This window comes from Phalacrocorax carbo, chromosome 2 (genome assembly GCF_963921805.1).
Source record: "Phalacrocorax carbo chromosome 2, bPhaCar2.1, whole genome shotgun sequence".
Lineage (NCBI taxonomy): Eukaryota > Metazoa > Chordata > Aves > Suliformes > Phalacrocoracidae > Phalacrocorax > Phalacrocorax carbo.
The window spans coordinates 53,066,206-53,086,555 of NC_087514.1; the positions used below are offsets into that span (position 1 = coordinate 53,066,206).

The following is a 20,350-nucleotide window of genomic DNA, read 5'->3' on the forward strand; positions in this document are numbered from 1 at the left end:
AAAGAGGGAACACCAGCTGGAACAGCAGGCATAACATTTCCTACAGGTCAGGCAGGAATTTGAACTACTCAGATGCATTTCAGCCCCAAGAGCAACCTCTGGTGCTTCGCTGGAAACACTGACCCAGCTTGCCAGGGAATTTGGAGTTTTTAAAAGATGTGCATGTCACCTTCCTGAACAGAGGAGTCTGGTGCCAGGTGAAGCAGCCAGCACTGCTGAAGGCACATGGCTCCCACTTCCTCCAGAGGTTGCTCTGAGGCTGCCTGGAAATTCAGCAGGGACTGTAGAGGTGGGAATGCACTGAGTCAGGTTTTCTGAGGGAGGGGAAATAATCCCTTTAGGGACCACAAAAGCATGAGCACTTGCAGGCAAAGAGCATGCACACTGGTGCAGGAACATAAGGAAACCAGGTCAGCCTAGCTCCTCCCTGTGCTGCCCCAAAGATGAGGAAGGGGGTATGGGAGGAACTCTGGGCTCAGAAATGGTGTGGACAAAGGCGGCTTCTTGGACCAGCACACTACTGAACTACACAAGTCTCACCAGTGCCAATGCTATGGCTTCATGGCCCCATTCCCCCTTTTGACAAGGCTCTTGTAAAGCAAGGAAGAGTTTGGGATGGCTTGGTGTTTAACTCTCAAGTCCTGCAGGCATCTGGGACACCCCCCGACCACTGCGATGTTGTTTTCATGAAGAAGGTGGTTATGGTTGTTTCCTAAGGGTGGAACTACCCTGTCTTCTCCTGCAGTAAAATCTCCTCCTCCTGCCACCACCAGACTGCTGGCCCTCTCCTCCCTCCCCGCTGCCCCACCAAGTGCAACAGCACAAGAATTTCTGGAAATGCTCAGATAAACCTTGCATTTCTAAAGGGAGGAATAACTCACATTAGTAGCACCACATTACCTGGGGCAAAGAAAGAAATTAAAGCAAGTTAACACACAAAAATCCCATCATGTCACAACATCGCGCTTACTATTGGGATAGTAAGGATCGTGGGGTACCTGCTCCTTGCTAAAACCTTTCGCAGTTCACAGCAAGAGGATGCTGACCAGGGACAGCTAGGTAGTGGGCAACATGGAGGGAAGCTGTTTTTATAGGTGTTAATGAATCCTAATATTTTTCCCTCAGCTGGAGGTGACAGAAATGAACAGTTAACATTTCTTCCCATTTCTCAAGATTTTTTTTCTTTTTTGCTATTCCAGGGCTTAATCCAGAGAAAAAAAAAAAAAAAAAAAAAGAGTAGGAAAAAACCCTATGTGCAGTCTTATGGCAGGACTTTCCAAGCCACAGATGCTGGCTCTGTGGTTGGTTGACCTATCCAAAATAAAGCTCAACAGCAGGGAGCGGTGGAGTAGTTCAGGGGGTAGAAGAGGTCATGCGAATCTGATCCCCACCTCCCGAATGCTGCATCTCCTTACGCTGCCTCCCCCTGCTCCTTTTGGGATGGAGGGAATTGTTGACTTATTTTTTATTTTTTATTTTCAGCCTGCCTTTCCTATCCATTTGCCAAGTGGGGTTGTTGAAAGTGACTCTTGTTGTAGCCACTTTCCCAGGAGAGAAAAAACAAGGTGAACTTTTATCCCGATGGCTTACAGTTGAAAAAGCAGCTAGCTTTTTTTTTTTGGATGATGAGCCCCTTTGGCTGCTCCAAGACAGAGCTGGCACTGTGGGAGCTCAGAGGCCACCGTGTCAGCTCCCCATGTCCAGAGGCACAGCAGTCAACCTGCCCTGGGCAAGGCTGTTGGCTGCAGAGGCTGAAACACTTTCACAAGGAAAAGAAAGCACAAGAGCCTTGAAAAGATGAGCCTCGAAGGCTGCTGCCCCTGCACAGAGGTGCATGGCACCACCTTCTTCACACGAGAAGGCTGTTTTCACTGAACAAACATCAAAAAAAGGGCAGGAAGTGGAAAAAAGGAAAGAAAGTGACCAAGTGTTTTAATAATTTCTGACATCAGAATATATTCATATCATATACTTTTACTTCTTTTTTGAGAGGAGTGCACAGTATATGAACTGGCTGAGCTTGCAGTACAACTTCCGTGAGTCTACAGGATATCCCACACCACCATTCTTGGGAATACCTACAAACCCCGCTGAACATCAGTCTGTCGGCCGAAGGAAATCCCACCCGGGCAGAGGACATGTAAGAGGCGTGGAACCTTTTTTACAGCCAGCACGTGCGTTTCTGTTGAGGTATGGGCTTCACTTTCATAATGCTGATGTTCAAATATTGAAACCAACCACTGCTTTTTTCTGATCAGGGCTATTTCTGAAGTGTTATGTTCCCCATGAAAACAAAGTAAGTCTAAAAACCACACCTTCCTCTGGGCAGATATTAGAGTGAAGTGGATAACAGGACTGTACCTGTATGTTTTGATGCTGCCAGCAGGGAGGTTTTCATAGCAAGCGTTTGACTTACCCTAAGCACTACGCAATAGCGAGCTGAAAAAACTGCTGCCACTTACCAAACCTCTTGTAGCCAAAGGACTGCACCTCCTCCTCCTCTGCAAAATCGTCTGGAGAAAGAAAGACACAGCAACAGATTACTACTACCACTGGAAAAAGATGGGAAGAATTTTTTACAGATGCATGTCTATAAATTAACGTACTTGCATGTTTAATTGATCTGTAAGGCACGTTACTGATCTTCCCCTATGTTGCTCATATCCCAGCTCTGTACCCAGGTAGAAAAGGCAGTTTGGAGCCTCTCCCCCAAACCAGTATCACCAGCAGAAATCCAGACTGCAGATGGTTTATCACCTGGCAGTTATCCTGGAGCCTGCCTGGCCACCTAAGTATAGCACAGTGCAGACATGTCCCTTGTCATGATGATGGCCACAATTGTCACCAGTGTGCCCCTCAGGCAGGCTCACCCGGACCACGGCACTTGCTCCAGCCCACTGCCTGTGCTGCCCAGGTGGTCGGGCTCAGGCTGTGCTGCTTGTACAGTGCTTTGCATAACTATGCTGAGCAACAAGAGAGGCGTCAGAGGGGATGTCTGTCTCTCCGTCCACCACCTCCCATGGGCTCTAGCTTGGTCTGAAGAGGCAAGATCTGATAGAAAATGGGAAACAGAACTGACAAACTCAGACAGATGAGAAAAATAGAAACTATTTAAGCCCTTTTGTTCTCATCTTCACCAGCTAGCAAGCAGTAAAGTGCTAATAATCACAATTTAATTTTGTCAGAAGCTTAATTCTCTCCACTTCCTTCCAGCAGCAAAGGAAAAGGCTGGCATCAGCAGAAGAAATACACGCATGACTTCTTTTTTAAAAAAAGGGATATGTTCGTGTTTTTGTGTTCAGCCTCTTCCTACCAACACAACCGCCCCTTCTGCTGAGTTGGGGAAGGCGAGAGCCCTGCCTTATCACCAGCACCAGCCTGGGCACCAGGCGACCAACCGCCAGGGAGGGCAGCACAGCCCGGGCTCCTAATCTCCCACTTCCCTATTTCCTGGGGAAAGCAGAGTAGACCCATTCCCTCTCTTGCAAGCACTGTTTCATGTGGGGAAAAGCCTCTGCGGAGTTCTTTTTAAACAGGACCTAGGACGTGGCTTCCCAAGCAGCAGCCATCAGTTTGCAGCCCACCACTGCGCTGGGGAACCACATCGCCTTTGTCACGTTTCTGAGCAGAGAGGCAGGCAAGCCTGCCTCCTCGCTGCGAAAAATGCTGCCGGGGACTGATGGCAATCCTTGCTCTCAGAAACCCAGGTAATCCTGGGCTTTTGTTTGCATTGCAGCGGAGGGGACGCAGACTCAGCACCCCAGGGAGCTTCAGCGGTTGCTCGCCACCTTGTACCGCCCTTCCAGCACGGGATGCTGAGGAAACTCACTCACTTGCAGCCTCTCCATCCAGATCTTTCTCTGACAGGAGGGGAGAAGGAAACAGAAGCTCAAAGGCCAGTGAAGAAATTGACGAGAAGGGAACATTTAATGAGCAGCGGTGGAAAAGCAGTCTCAAAGCAGATAAACAGACATGATGGAGTGAAAGGTCTGTGCCTGGTTAGACCTTTGTTGTCCACAGACTTACTGCACACAAACAGGCTGCTCTGCATCATGATACTGGGCTAACTGGTGCTGCAGCTAACTCAGGCCATGACAGAGCCTTTGGAGGATGAATTCAAAGGCGGAGTAAAGGTAGGGTCCTCATCCAGGCTCAACAAATTATAAATCATCTGAGCGTACGTCCCGCAACAAATGTGACCTGCGCCTCCTTCTGACCTGCAAGGTGCCATGCACTTTAAGTCTGAGGGATATGTTGCCTGAAGCAGCAAAGGAGTACGTGAAATGCATCACTTTGCAGAATGTCACCCTTTACTCAGACAGCAGTTTTGATAAAACAGCTCAAAACTCACCAGATATACATATTTTGCTCTCTGCCAGAGGCGGTCCTGTCTGTATCTTAAGCTAGACTCCCAATTCAGAGGTGCATTTAAGAAATGGAGGAATCAGTGGACACTCCTTAGGCAAAACAAACACATCCTCATTTTGAAGGCAGAAAGAATTCTTTAAAAAAACAAACCCAACAGACCTCACAATTGTACCAAATGTTATCTGAAGACAAGGTCACCTGACAAAACATGACAAATGCTAATAAAGCATAAACAGTCAACAACCAAGCTTCTCATCCCAGCAGTAAACTACTCAGGAAAAATCTTCCCCTCTTGCACAAAAGATAAAATGCACAAAAAAAGATATCAGCTCCAGAGCCCTTAGCTTCCTGCCCTCTCCTGCTATCGGGGCCGTAACACAATCACCTCCTTTGTTTCTCAGGAGCATTAACCTGGCTTATCCAATCCGTATCTGATGTATGCAGCCAGGCTGTGTTTAAATCCTGCAGCCTCATCCTATGCCACATCTCCAAGACCTTCCTCCCAGGCTGCTAGCCTCTTCCCTAGTTGTTTGGTGTTTCACGCTTAGCCCAACATCATTGCCCTCTGGCCACTCATTTATAATAATATTTTCACTTCTCTGTATTTTTTTATGTTTGCAACATATGTATATGTTTTATATACATATATTTCATAGGTTTTATATATTTATATACAAATTTATATACTTTTAAAATATATATACACACACTTTAATATTTGCAACACTGCATGATACGCTTGCTAGGAATTCAAATATTTTTAAGCTTTTAAAACTTTACAATTATTCAGTAATCTCCTAATTTTGAAGAGCACTTGTGGCATCTGAAACAAAGAAGTGGACACAGGCAAGGACAATTTTGTCAAGAGGTGACCTGGCTCCCTGCTCACTTAAAATCTAAAACATCAGATAAAACCTTCTTTACTCCCTTTGAGTTGATCTAGCAACAGGCAGCAATGTATTTTAGGGGAGGTCTATTAAAATTATTTAACAGACTAAGCTCAGAGGTGTTTAAGTCACTTTGATCAAATAGTGTGCGAATATAAGATTTTACAATATGAACTGTTATGTAACAGGTTTAAGGAAAATAAAGACGGGAGGAATAAACGAATAAAACAAGGTGAGACTAAATGTTCAGAAATGAACAGCACTGCATCCTTTGGAAATAGAGACTAGGATGGGTTGAAAGTCCTACTTAAAAGAAATCCGTGTTTAAAATATTAAAAATGAAGTTGACAAGCCTATAAATTTAAGTTCTAAGGCAAAGCCATGTGCCTCAGCCTGCTCCCCCCAAGCCCTTCAGGCAGTATTGCACTCACTGGAGGTGGCAGAAACTTGGTCCTCAGCATCCTGCTACAAGTTTCAGCACTGAAAATATTGAAGTTTGTTCACAAGTTTTACAAAAATCTCAAAACTTCATAATATCTTTGAATCAGGGAAATACAAGAGAACCGAAGTTTTCATTGAAAAGGTAACAGTTTTCTAGAGAAAACTATGAAAATGTGATCTATGATGAATTACAGAGGTTAAGAAAATACACACCAAGTAGGAAAGCAAATAGTAAGAAAACCTCCAGCATGTTTTTGTGCCTCATGCTTTTAAAGGCAGTATCAGAAATCAGAGTGAAAGAAATTCAGGAGTTTTGAGCACCGCTGGCTGCTATTACATAAGGAAGTTTCGCATTTTTACATCAGTGGTGCCCATACACTTGAGTGGGGCTGCAACTGGTGTAAGAGGGTTTTTTCTGACATTGTGAAAGGCATAAGGTAGAAGTATTTTACTTTAAATCCAACCCCTCTTGGTTACAAAGAGGACTGGAATGAACACAATATTTCTGTTACATACATATACATTTATATATAGGCAAGGCTTATTTTCCTGGGTGAAAAATATGAATGGCACACTTCTTGAAGGCAACGAAGCAGAATCCATTGTTATGCCCCAGCCAGAAGAATTAAATCTTTAGTGCTGGCAAGATCAGCCATAATTTAATTATAAAGTGGTCTACTGAGCTCTCAGCTGTGAGACGAAAGAGAGGGAATCTAGAATAAGACAGACGAAGAAACATGAAAAGCTGGCTAAAACATGATTTCTTATTCCACTGACTTCTACTGAGCAGAAGGAAGGTCCATTAAAAAAGGCAAACTCTGGGTGGAACAGAAACACATGTGAGCAAACAATTGTATTTAACCGTGTAGGAGAAGGACCACCGGAGATCTCCTGTTTCTTCAGGTTTACAAGAGTCCCCTTGGAGGCTGCAACAGATTGTCACTCGGAGCTTACACCAAACCACTAAAAATGAGTGGGTAGCTCTAGGTGAGCAGCAGTACCTCAAATATTTCAGGGAGTCAATACAAAGCAAGAGCTCTGGTCCGAAAAAAAAAAAAAAGTATTTGAGATATTTTGGCAATATCCACACCCCACTGAGTACCAATGCCAAATTCCGCTTGCCTTCTAGTTATTATTTCTGAAACACCTCTAATAAATATAGTTGTAGAGTTAAATAAGCTACAGTATAATGCTTCAAGGGAGTGGAAATTATAAAAAGGCAGTTCAACTGGGGATTAACACAGCGAACAGAGGGAATTCATTTAATCTAAAACAAATTAGACTCATTTGATTAATTTGCTAGAGGCAAAGCAAAAATCTGTGGAGTAGAACTGTGTAATTTCTACTTCTTGTTCTTAAATCTTAAATAAATTAATCATGGACCACTTATGAGTCACTCTGAGGTCAAGCAAGAAAGAGATGGCCTGGAGCCAAAAAAGATGCCAAATCTGCCCTGTGACTATATAGGGTCTATAACCACTGCACTGCTCGGTCCCTTCGCTGGAACAGCACCAGATCTGAGAAGCCTTTGGTGCAAGGTGATTTTAGGGAAACGGTTTCCATTTTCTCCCCTTCCTTTTGTGGGTGTCATAGTTGGCATACAGAAGCTGTCACAGAAAGCTGCTAATGTACATATCCAGCTCTCACCTTTTAACAGTATACCCCATTTAGGCATTTAAACATAATTAACTAATGAAGCAAACTAGACCTCAGAACTGTAGAGAAACTGGGTCATATGGTGGCTGCAGACACGTGGTATCCAATCATTTCTAGAACGTCTTTGGGCTGGGCAGTAAACCTGGGTTTAAAGTCTTTGTTTAAAGACTGTTTAAGGTCCTGAATTAAGAAAAGACACCAATATTCTACACTGCGTTTCAAAATCTGGGGAAATCTGTTTCAGGAGAAAAAGAGGCATTTGGGCTGAAAATTGTCGTGACGAGTTTCAAGTCAGATTTTAGAAGTTGCTGGATAAGCCCTCTGAAAACTCAATTTACAGTACATTAGAACTTACCCCTAAGTAAGTTCCACACTGGGAACGCAGGACTATAAGATTAATTTGTAGTAACAATGACATCCAGTGTAAAAGTTTCCTTTAAAATTAATCTCTCTCTCAAAGAGCTTTAAGAGTTAGGGCCCTGCCTTTCCCAGTGACTCTAATGGGAGCTATATAGTTATATCCCAGTGCAACTCTGTAAAATTTATTTTAATATTATCAAGAACAATTTTTTTTTTGGTACTATTTGGAAAGACGCTGTGCCCATTAGTTGAAAATTATGATGTTCCTCTCTTTAACCCATAAACCAACATGGATGCAGAACTCTGCTCAGAACCATGTAACAAGTGCACCTCCATCATGAGAGACTGCTTGCAGTGTGAAAAAGCTACTTCTGCCCACTCTCTCTATCTCAGCCCTCTTAGGGCAAGGCAAAACTTGTCCACTTGTGAGGTTTCTGTAATATTAACAACTGTTCAGACAAACTAGAACAGTGAACATGAATATCTTTCTCATATCACATTTCAAAAGCTTTTTGAGCAGCCACCGGATTTATATGCATTTCTGGTCACTGTTAACTGAGTCTACGTTGAAAGTGCTGACCTAGAGGTGAAACCGAGCCAGCAGAGGCACAGCAAGCAGCTGCGGCCTTCAGATGTTGATGACTTCATCAGTCTAATTGGTTTCCACTGGTTTTCATAGTTCTTATTCTGGACAGTCTCCTGCTTGTGCTAATGGCTGTTCATTCCCCTCTCTCTTCACAGATGCTTCATTTCAATTCTCTTCTGCTTTTCTCTGCTAGTTTCTCCTTATAGTCCCTCTTCATATTCAAGTCTTTTTCTCTTTGCTTCTATTTTGGTAAGCTCTCCCTCATAAAAACCTACCCCACACCTAAAACCCTTCCCTACTGACATGGTCCCAAGCTGATGTGTCATGCTCACAATGTCACTGATGTTGGTTCTGTGTGTATTGTGCCCATCTTTTCCACCCAGTCCTTTGTCCGACTTGTCACTCAGTAAGCTCCTTTGGACAGGGATTACACAGATCCTGCATTTGCAGAGTACCTGGTCTTTAGGGCAGCTGTGGCAGAGGTTCAGCTGAGGCAGTCCTGGAAGTGAGCCCACCTCCCCACATCCCGAAGCATCCCGAAGGATGTTGTTTGAGCCTGGATTCTGGCAACGAGACTGAGGCTTTCCCCCACCTCCGTTCTTCAGGCTGCTGATCTGGGAATTTATCTGCTTTTGATATTGCAAGAAAGTAAGAGGAAAGGCCTCAGACCAGAGATCTCTTGACAGTTATAACCTAAGACATGGATTGTGTCTTTCATCACCTAACATAAAACAAAATAAAACAAAATGGATCATGACAAATGGGTGCATTTTAATATTCCAGTTTTGAGCTGCTGTGCCTGAAAAATGTGAAAGCTCACAGTAAGAATGCAGAAAAGGACAGCAGATTAAGAAATTCAGAGCCATAAGAGTGATGGCTCTAGTTTTGCTTTTTTGGCACAAAATGAAGACAGTAAATAGGGGTGTTTCTTGAACAAAACTTGTTAGCCTAAGTGCCGCAGAGCAATGCTACAGTACTAGGGTCAGGACCAGCTGCTTGGTGCAAAGGGTTGACCTTAGAAGCTAAAAGCTTATATCATATCGTATTTCAGCATATGATTTAAGAGCAAACAGACCTGTTCTCATTAGTGCACTGAAAAATCGTGCCTCCCTGTCTGTATGTTAAGGGAGGCAATTAACAACAGCATTAAAATGGCCTACACATTCCTGAACAACACATGTCTCTATTACCTCCCATAACTCATCCACTTTGTTTCCCAGCGACATCCCAGTCTTCACCTCAAATTTATGCACCGAAGGGACTGCAGTTTTAGGTGGAAGCAGTCAAACTCTGAAAACAATTCATCTTAGGTTGATCCCTCACTTGTACAGACCACAATCACAATATTAGAAGAATCAGGTTCACTTTCAGTGCCTGGTAAAAAGCATCTTTATCACCCTTTGCAAGGGGGAGGGCTGGAAGGGGGGGATCTCTGTTCTGACACACAGAACCTCAGAATAAGGAATGTTTTGTGAAGCTGAAGATAACTGGGCACGCATCCTTAGCAGCACTGAACTGCTTTCATCCTTGACGTTTCTTCCAGCTCTCTCTCTTTATTTTCCTTTGATTTTGCTCTGCAAGGCCTGATTCGCTCTCTCTCTCCCTGCAAGATTACCTTTCCCTCCTTATCCTAGCAGGCAAAGGTGTTCGAACCTCTGGGCCCAATGGTCTTTGCGGATCTAAGCAAAATGTTCAATGGTTGTCACAAAAAAGGGGTCTGTTCAGCTCTCAGCTGTAGCAAAATCAGTCTAGAATAAATTTATGTTATCCAAAGTAGCAGAAGAAAGAGCCACAAGAGATTTTAAACAACTCCCTTCTTCACAGGGGTAGGCTCACTGGTGCTATTCTTAGTCCTACATGGCTGGGAAAGGTAGAATATTGAAAGCTGAGATGAACAATTACAACCTCTTACCGAAAATACTCCTGTCATAGTTTATATCCTAATTCTGCTCAATAACTATTACACTTGTACAGTAATATTTCTATCTGTGCAATAACAGATTTCTCTGGTATTTTCACAGCCTCTGACACTCTGCTTTCCTCTATATTGTTAATAACAATATCCTTTGACATATGCTTGCATGATCGTCTTTCTAATTCATATGTTTAAAATCCTCTGTGCCACCAACCAATTCAGGATACACACTGACTGTATAGTAGCATTGCTCAGGATTTGTTCTGCATTGTATCACACATTTATTATAACTGCTCCTGCCTTTGAACTTCGGCGGTGGGGTCCTGTGACATGTCCAACACACACCACTCAGAGCTCCTGCATATGTTTCGTGTTTATGTCACTATATTCATATAAGCTCTGTTATAACTGGACTAAGTAAAGGTTACTGGATCACTCCACTTCTAATCCTTGGTTTTCAAATGTGTTCTGGCTTCTGCAAAATGCTCTGGACTGGATTTTTTTTTTTTTTTTTTTTTTCATCTGCAGCTTGAAGTTTCTATCCAGGAAAAGACCTATCTGCAGATGACTATTCATTTGATTTTCTGCACACGCAGTCTAGAGAGAGAGAAACACTTTTTCCCAGTATTAGAAAATTAGAATGCTTATTCCTTTATTCTTTATAAATTAGAAAGAAAGGCAAAATCTGTCAGGAAGGTAGACTTCATATAAATAGTTTATTTAAGACTTTTCAAGGCAGCCAAAAAAGAGCAACTGAATTTGCATGCACACTCAGCTTCCGCAAATGGAGGCTCTACCTGCAGATTACATCCAAGTTAAAACACAGAAGGGGCGATTTTAGCAATACGGGCTGATACATCACTAATTGTCCGTTAAAGTGTGCACTGTGTAAGGGAAAATTGAGGTAAACTGAACTGGCATATCCCATGAAAGCTCAAAGAACTCTCTGTACTGAAAACTCTGTGCACGAAGCCTTTGAGGCAAGCTGGTTGACGCTAAGAAAGCCGGGCGTTCAGACTAGACCATTCCTGAGGCAGTGCCGGCTTCACCAATTTCAGTGGAGCACAACCGAGGATGAACCTGTCCTGTCTTTTCAGTCCGTGCATCTTTTTTTCTTTTTTAATGAGAAAAACTGCACAGGATGGGGTATTTGGTCACATTCCAGCTCTCAAGCACAAGACACCAGACCCTTCGTCCTCCAGCACCACCGCTATACAATCTGTGACAGCAGAAAGGGAGGAGGAGAAGGAGGAGGAGGATCAAAGGAAAGAAACAGCTGAGCTACCTTGGGTAGCGTGATGCAGAGCTCCTCTCTCATCCTGGAGCAACAGTCCCAAAGCGACCACCTTGACTTTGTCATAGCCCAGCTTGGGGCATTGGTATTAAGTTGTTATCCAAACAATATTCACATTTCAGATGAAAACATTTATCACCAGAACCGCCATGACAGTAGTGATTACGCATACAGTTTAAAGTAATAATTACAAAATCTACCACAGTTCTCAGTTTTAACAACGCTAGTCCCTGTCTTAAATTAGGGCCAATGTTTTTGAACATGTGGTGGTGTTTGACTATGAGGAAGCTGTTTTCATTTGTTTCCTGGGCAACAAATGCTCCTTCATACCCCAATAAATAACTACAACTTGGAAGTATCATGTGATATAGATACATCTGACCCTAAAGCAGTCAAGTCCCTTTATAAATCACATGAATTATTACTAAAAAGTATCACAAAGTTTGTGAGCTCAGTGTAGTTTGCTGGAAATAAAGCTGCCAGCATATTAAACATAAACTTTGATTTGTTTTACTGATTTAAAACATAACACATTATGAATACCAGCAACGGAAAATATAATTTATTCCTTACAGATATTTAGTGATGTAATTATTTAGATATTCCTCCGTTCTCCAGAGAGGGTAGATAGAGAGACAGCTGCAATCAACAGATCGTTTTGTTGTTATTGGGAAAAATATGTAACGACACAGAGTTCTAAAGTCCTACAATTATCACCACCATCAGGTTTAAAGAGAAAATATGAAAAACCAAGTCTGTACCCAGAAAAGGAAATCACGGGGTCAAAATGCGGTTTGGCTCTCTGACTTCCATAACACTGGCAATAGCACTTGATGTGATGATTTTTCAAAGTTTCTCTTTTCTCATGCTATTAGCACAGTCATGTAAGTGTTCTTCTTTGCATGTTTTATTACTCATTTCCATAACTCTGTGGGGGAAAGACATAAGATGGCTGTGATTGCTCTCAGGGAAACTGAATGGTAAGGACTAGCAACCAGAGTGAAGCATCTGCCTCTTGCTGGAGCGTGGGGCACCAACATGTGCTCCCAGCAGGAGTAACATCTTCCCTCCAAATGCTGCTTCTCTGCTTTGCAAAGAAGAGCGATGGAGGCAGAACGGAAGGAGACACAAATCGCATTATATGTTACTGCCATCCTCAGTCCTTCGCATCCCACCTCCCCCCAAAACCGGCGCGGCCTCAGCCCCAACAAAAATAGAGCGTAAGGCTTTCAGTGATAACAGGCATGGGTTTATATTACCGGATCCCCATTGTTTTGGTTTGTTCCTGCCATTACACTTACGCTGATAATGACAAGCTGATGACAAAACTTTTGGCACAAGTACCCTATAAATAAAGAACATTGTAAATACATTATTTTTAATATGTTGCATGGCCCTGTAGAGACACCATGTCACAGTGCCAGAAGAAACTTATATAGCGTGTGTGGGCTTGCAAAAATAAAACCCCCCAAAAAGCTTCCCCTCCCTTCAGGCAGCTACTCTGGCAAGTGAATAAATAATCACATCATTTGGTGTCCCAGACACTGGAAACTAAGTGTAACTATCATGATGTTTACTGGCCTCCTGGCATCTGGAATCAAACTCTGCAATCCAAGCACAGGCACACTGGTGCCCAAAAGCAATTTTCTTGTATGTATGGTTTTTCCCTTCCACCCTTCAAGTTTATTTTTGCCTCTGAAGAAAAACTAGACTCAACTCTCACAAACTCCCAACTACTTCCTAAACTTTCCGTAACGTCCTTTGATGTTTTCATTGCAGCTATTCCCCAGCGTGTAAAGTCTCTGCTTTTTGCTGTAAGGCTATCGATTTTCATAAACAGGCAGCTTTCTTGCAAACCCCCTAATACATCTTGACTAGGTAGTGTAGCAATTCGGCAACCTGCTTCTTTATTTGATTTGAAAAGTGTATTATCTAATTATCTAATACCTCATAGTCACAACTTTGTAGGACGGGGTCAACCGGTAGAAGTGGCATGTTTCACCCATTTAAAATTAAAAAAAAAAGGGGGGGACGGGCCAGGACGACAAGAGAGAAAAAGGGAAAGAAACAAAGTTTCAGTTTTAACAGATGTAAAGCAAAGACCAAATATTTTCCAGTCGGTGGATGTTGAGGAGAAATATGCCAAATACATTTCACAAGCCAGTTAAGCCTCTACTGGCACCTAATCACTGCCAGATGTTTAGAAGCAACACCAAGATCATCGCGAAACGCTGGCAAAAAATAAACAAATAAATTAGGGAGGAATAAAAGCCGTCTTCTGGGGACGCCGGGGAGCGGGGAGAGAAAAGTTGGGTGCCGAGAGAAAACGTGCAGGGGAGAGCACACATGACGGGGGGCGGGGGGCTCCCACACCCACAAGGACACCCCGCTGCCCGGGCCGGGACCTACCGACACGAGCCACACCGAGGCCGGGGCGCAGAGCCCGGGGCGCGGGGCCGGGGGTCGCCCGCAGCCGGGGCTGCCCCCTCGGCGCCCCGGGGGTCGCGGTGAGACCCACGCTCTGCCCCTCCCGCTGTTGCACCGGCCGCCCGTGCCCCGCCGCCCCTCTGCCCGCACACGGCTCGCCCTGCCTGCACGGTGCCCTGCCAGCACCCTGCTTGCAGGCGGCTTACCCTGCCTGCACCCTGCCCGCACCCTGCCCGCACCCTCCCCTAGCTGCAGCCTGTCCGCGGGGTGCCCTACCTGTGCCCTGCCCGCACCCGACCGATCCTGCCCGCGCCCTGCCCGCCGCCTGCTCGCCTCCCGCACCCCGCCTGGCGCACCCATCCCGCACCCTGCCCGCACCCAGCCCTGCCGCTGCCCGCTGCCCGGTGCGGGGCGGCGCACGTGTGCGTGCGGCGGAGCGCTCGCCCCGCTGCCGTCCCTACCTTTCATCTTGGCGCCGGGGCGGGTCACATAGGACGGACGGGGCGCGGCGGGGGCTGCCGCCGGGAGCGGCGGGCGGGCGGCGCTCCCTGCCTACTGCCGGGCCATGCCGGGGGCCGGGCGCGCCCCCGCCGCGGGCCCTGCTGCGCACCCCCGGCCGCTGCCGCTGCCCCTGCCGCCCCTGCCGCCGCCGCTCGCCGTCGCTCGTCGGCCGCCGGCGGCACCGCGCTCTCGCCGCCAGCCCCGCGGAGCCGCGGCCCGGCCCCGCCTCCCTCCCTCCGCCCCGGGGAAGGGGCCGCGGCCGGGGCCTGGGCGGGCTCGGGGCCCCGCCGGCGGCCGGGGCTGGGGGCGTCGCAGCACGGGGCGTCCCGCGGGGCCGTGGGGTTCCCGGGGTGCGGGGCCGTGCGCACCAGGGTCTGCCCGTGGGGAGCAGCCCGGGACGGGGAGCAGCCCGGGACAGGGCTCACCCACCGGTGACCGGGGGCCTTGAGTGGGACGCGGTGTTGCCGGGAGTCTCTCCCCGCCCTCCCCACGCAGGTGGTGGGCACCCGGGGCTTGGCGGCTAAAGCCGTCCTCGTGAGTGTCGCGCTGCCCAGGCAGCCCACGCCAGCGTGCCTCACACCACGGCACACCGAACAAGGGGTCCCGCAGCTGTGGATGCGCTTTCGTCGGCTGGGAAGAGGCTGCAGGACTTGCGAAGTTCACCCAGGCGCTGAACGATGCGCCGTGAGTAGTCCCGTTGGATTCAACAGGATTGCGAGTGGTGCACATACTGAAGAGCGTGTGTAAATTTTTGTGGGATTAGGGAGATACAGGCCAGTCATCTTTTATTTGCAAGAAGGCCAACGGCATCCTGGCTTGTATCAGGAACAGTGCGGCCAGCAGGAGTAGGGAAGTGATCGTGCCCCTGTACTCGGCACTGGCGAGGCCGCACCTCAAATACTGTGTTCAGTTTTGGGCCCCTCAGTACAAAAAAGACATTGAGTTGCTGGAGCGTGTCCAGAGACGGGCGATGAAGCTGGGGAAGGGTCTGGAGAACAAGTCTTAGGAGGATCAGCTGAGGGAACTGGGGTTGTTCAGCTGGAGAAAAGGAGGCTGAGGGGAGACCTTCTCACTCTCTACAACTACCTGAAAGGAGGTTGTAGTGAGGTGGGTGTTGGTCTCCTCTCCCAAGTCATGAGTGATAGGATGAGAGGAAATGGCCTCAAGTTGCATCAGGGGAGGTTTAGATTGGATGTTAGGAAAAATTTCTTTACTGAAGGAGTGGTCAGGTGTTGGAAAAGGCTGCCCAAGAGAGGTGGCGGAGTCACCATCCCTGGAGGTGTTCAAAAAATGTGTAGATGTGACACTTTGGGTCATGGTTTAGGAGGCCTGGGGGTGTTGGGTTGGACTTAATGATCCTAGAGGTCTTTTCCAACCTTAATGTTTCTATGATTCTGTGATTCTACTTCTCTAGTTCTGGATGTTGCCAGGAATAATGGATCATTTTCAGGCTCCCCTTTTCATGAAAGGTGCGCTTTGATTTTCTGCAGACCTACCCATATTTAGGCTATTGAAGATGGCGACAAGATGATCCAGTTTTGACTATTAACGTTAGAGCTGACGAAGCAGAGCTAGTGCGATATGCACTGATTTGTTCTGGGGCAAACAAAGTAGCAGAGGTGCCAGAGAACCCTTCCCATTGCAGAGAGGAGATGCATACAATTTTGCTTTTGCAATTATTGGTATCACAGTCTGTTGAATGGGGGGATGCCCAAAGTAATGGTTATGTTACATGGTCTTTTCAGGGACCCTACAGCTCCGGCAAGGATTGTAGCGTACAAGAAATGCCACGGTGCAGTATTAGTTTAACACCAGGTCAAAAAGCATTGGAAACCTATCAGGTATGATCTTGCCTGAGTGAGGAATGAAGGATTAAATCCACAAAAAGTAATCACTGTAGAACAAAAATTAAAGAACAGAAATTTTAATTCCTTCAGTTGGTCTGATGACTTGAGTTGACATCTGCTTGAGTGCATTTCACTGACTCAGAGGCAGTACCTTCAGTTTGGGATTCCCGAAAATACTTGAATACCAGCTGCAGTAGCCATTTGCTGCTTTAAAGCAGGGCTCAGATATCAGAGAGTCTTGACTCAGATTTTAGTTTACACTCTGGTAGTTGACTGGAATATCTATTTTTGGTACAAGTCATAAGTAAAACTCTTCAATCTAAATACAGTCATCAGGTAATTACAGATGCCTGTAGTGTTGTGTTGGATTCAGACAACAGCTCTTGCAGTGTTTATAAAACTGATTAATGCTTGGTCAGTTGTGTGATTTATTTTGAATCCTAAGTTAACTCACAATTTTTGTTTTGAAGAATCAATATCATTCAGTTTCCCACACTAAAAACTATTCAGGCTCTGATTTAAAGCCCATGGGTATGTTTTCAAGAAGAAAACTTTCCATTAATTCTCATAGACTGGATGAAACCAATAGTGAAGCTCCATTTCTCCAAAGGAGTACTTCTGTTTGAAAACACGGCACTGAAGGAATGCTTTAAAAAAAAAAAGAAGAAAGAAGAACATGAGTTTAAACCTGTGTCATCAGGGAAAGTGCAAGGAGCAGGACTGTGCAGGAATTCAGACAATTCCTCAAAAGCAGTAACTGATAACGCTTTTCTAATTCTTCAGCCAGTAACCTTAGTGAACTGAAGCGTGGCAACCAAAAATTGCAGACTGAGGAGTGAACTGCTGTGCTGAGGAAAATATGTTCCTTACTAATTGGAAGAAAAATAATGAGTATTTTGAATTCATATAGAGCTTACAGTTGACTCATTAGGCCTGAGATCTACCTCCATTCTTGTGACTTAAAATACTTATTAATTTGTGGACATAGTGGGACACTTCATATTTCTAAAGCAAGCTTCTATATTCTCTTTTAATCGTGTAAGTTGTATTCCACATTGGATTACTTATAAATATGTTATGTATTTAAATGGCTGATGAGCTTCTACTAATACTACTTTAAAAATCTAGTGTTAGTAAAGAAACTCAGGAAACTTGTGAACTGTTTCATGTGTCAAATCTTTCCTCTAAAACAAAATATTGTATGTTTCAGTTTCTGAAGGAAGTGTTCCTTTTTTCTTACTGCTGACCCATCTCCATCCACCAGAAGAAGGTATAGCTCTTAGACACTGTCACCACCACTTATCAGCCCTGAGGTTAATGAAGGGGAAGGCAGACTGTTGATGGTTCGTGGAGATGGGGTAATTGAGCAAGCATACGTAATGAGCTGAATGTCAGTGGATTATTGATATTACGGAGCATATACTCTCATCATCAAAACCAGTTTGGTTAAATAGGAGGATTCTAGATCCAAAGCCCCCCACCCCAACTACTGAGTGGCATAGCTTAGAAATACTGTCTTCAAACATCAGTAAGAGCATGTCCCTCTCCATCTGTAAATGGATTCAACGCTACAGCCTCCTCTCCATTGTCTCTCTGCTTCAGTTGCCTGTATGAGCAGCTCCCCAAATTTCCAGTTCGTGTTTGATGAGCGCTCTGAAAATGATGGTCTGAGACACTACATCCAGAGGAGACCTACCTTATATTTAGCCTGGCTTCTGACACCCCATCTGACATCTACCAGCAGGAGGTGGGTTGCGGGGTGCAGGCTAAATGCTGCTGGTGTCCCTGGGTCAGCCTATGTACGGCAGGACGGTGCTGCAGCGGGTGATGCCAACAGAGACACAGCATCTCTTCCAGCCAACCTGCTGGCTGGGAGCATTTTGTTGGCATTGGTGTCACAGGTCCCAAGTTTTGAATTGTCTCTTGTTCTGGATGGAACCAGATTGCTTTACTGGGGCTGCTCAGAGCTAGACAGTGTGGTTGTCCTGTGGTTTGGGCATCTTTCCCTTTCTCTTCCCATGCCCTGCGAGACCTGCCCGCAAGGATACTCAGGCATGAGGACACTGGGAATCACCCAGAGACACAACCTGTGGCCTGAAAACAAACTAAGCTCAGTTGTCCCAAATTTCAGCTGTACCTACTGTCTGCATACCCCAGCATACTTGATTTCAGCTAATAAGAGCAGCCTCTCTTCAGCATCCTTCCACTGCCTGGGTTTCAGAGGGAGCTGACCCTGAAGAACTGCATCAGGTGCTACTTTCAGACTCCCCCTCTTATTTCTGCTTAGATGCGAGCTCCCCGTGAAGCTAGACCTCCCAGTCCTTAAGCTTTATCTCCATTTCTTACTACGTGGGGATCAAGAGATATTCCTACTAGCTAGGTAAACCACAGAATACATGCATATATAGGGTGCAGCACAATACATAATACAGGGTGCAATTTGTAACTAGCATTGCCCGTTCCTGGGCCTTCACAAACTGGAACTTTTTATACACTGTTTTATATTTTCCAAGTTTCATTTAAAGCTGTGGTGAAATTTGCCAAACACAGTTATACTGCTTCTCTGGTTAAAACCACTGATCTTCTCAGAAAAAGTTTCAAGCATATTTTCATATTCTTTCAGTTTTAGGAAACTTTAGACTGTGTTCTAGGGAAATCTAATTTCACAGAAATACTTCATTTTATGGACTTTTTTGTTACGCTAGTTCAGGACATAAATTATGAGGCCTGTTTTTTCATCCAAAAATAATAATATAACAACAGCTTACTACCACAACAGGCTGCCTGTTGCAAAGTGCTCCCACATTGCAGCCAGATTCAGGCTCAGAGAAGGTCTAGAGGATCTAAACAAATAATCCTTGTTTAGAAATGTTTACATATTGGCTTAATACGGCTTGTTTGTATGGAACTATTGCAATGTATTCATCAAATGCTGAACTAAGGTACCCAAGTGAGTGCTTTGCTGTTGCTGTGCCATAGTGTGACCTTCAGCACCTACCAGCCACTTTATGTTGTTCATTTTCCCTTGCTACAGTCTTCAGTATCAAGGAAGTTCATTAATAATGGTTCACACTCACTTTACTCTGCAAAACATGTTCAAATTCGGCAGTAATCCAAAAGAAAAAGATGCAAATTTAATCTTCCTGTATCACTTTCGGATAAATTGTCCAAATTTTGCTGAAATGATCTAAAAACAAAGGTAATGTGCACAGTTCCTGTTCACTTTGATTCCACTTCACAACGGACCATTACCCTCACCTGGCTCTTTCCCACAGCCTAACCTACAAAATTTTGTCAACACCTCTCCTCTTTTCTCCAACCGCAAGCTATTTGGTGATTTGGCAAGTCTTAGAGTGATACTGGAGGAAGCCTTGGTCTATTCACATGCGTGGCATTCTCTTTTGATTGGCAGCCTTCTCATTGCCTGAGCCCAGATGCAATACAAAGGGCAATAATTAAACAAAAAAATCTGAAAAAGAATTGCATGCATCATTGAGGAGAACTGTATGTGACACGGGAACCATATGTGCGAGATCATTTGTCTGAAGTAAGTTTGGGTTCAATACAAAATGTTCATTTGAAAAGTAAGAGTTGAGTATTATAACATACTTTAATGATAAATCTTTTTCTCCGCAACAATTTCATATTCTTGTTAATGACCATTTTGGATCTGTGCCCAGAGTGAAGACATTATCCTTGGACCTGGGTAACGAGTTTGTAAATGATCCTGAACAAATGGTGAAGTTATTTACTAATGATTTTGTTAAATCCACAGGTGAGCCTTTTCTTAACCTGGGTAATTAGCATCACAACTTGGAAGTATTTAGTTTTCTAGACTTGTCTCTGACAAGTGAGGTTGTTTTTTGGTTTTCCTTTCCTATTTTTTGATTAACTGCAACACTGAAGGAGATTCTGAAGGCAGCAAAACCACTGGCTATTTTTTCAGGATGCCAGAGTTACTCAGAGATACAGATTTGTTCTGGCTATGGTTTGGATGTTGATCATGCAAAGGCCTATGTGTCAGTTCTCTTGTCTTTTAATTGCTGTGACCTTTTTCTTTGAGAACCT

At 44.9% G+C, this 20,350-nt stretch overlaps 1 protein-coding gene across 1 annotated transcript in view; it reads right to left on the reverse strand.

The window, feature by feature from the left end:
- Positions 1–14,648, reverse strand: part of COLEC12 (collectin subfamily member 12) — a 101,419-nt gene extending 86,771 nt beyond the window's left edge. Inside the window, exons 1-2 of the mRNA XM_064442915.1 lie at positions 14,396–14,648; positions 2,463–2,513 (exon numbers count right to left, since the gene is read on the reverse strand). Of these exons, the coding sequence (XP_064298985.1) occupies positions 2,463–2,513; positions 14,396–14,402 (58 nt within the window). The 5' untranslated portion in view covers positions 14,403–14,648. The remainder of the gene's footprint in view (positions 1–2,462; positions 2,514–14,395) is intronic.
- Between the last annotated feature and the right edge of the window lie 5,702 nt (positions 14,649–20,350).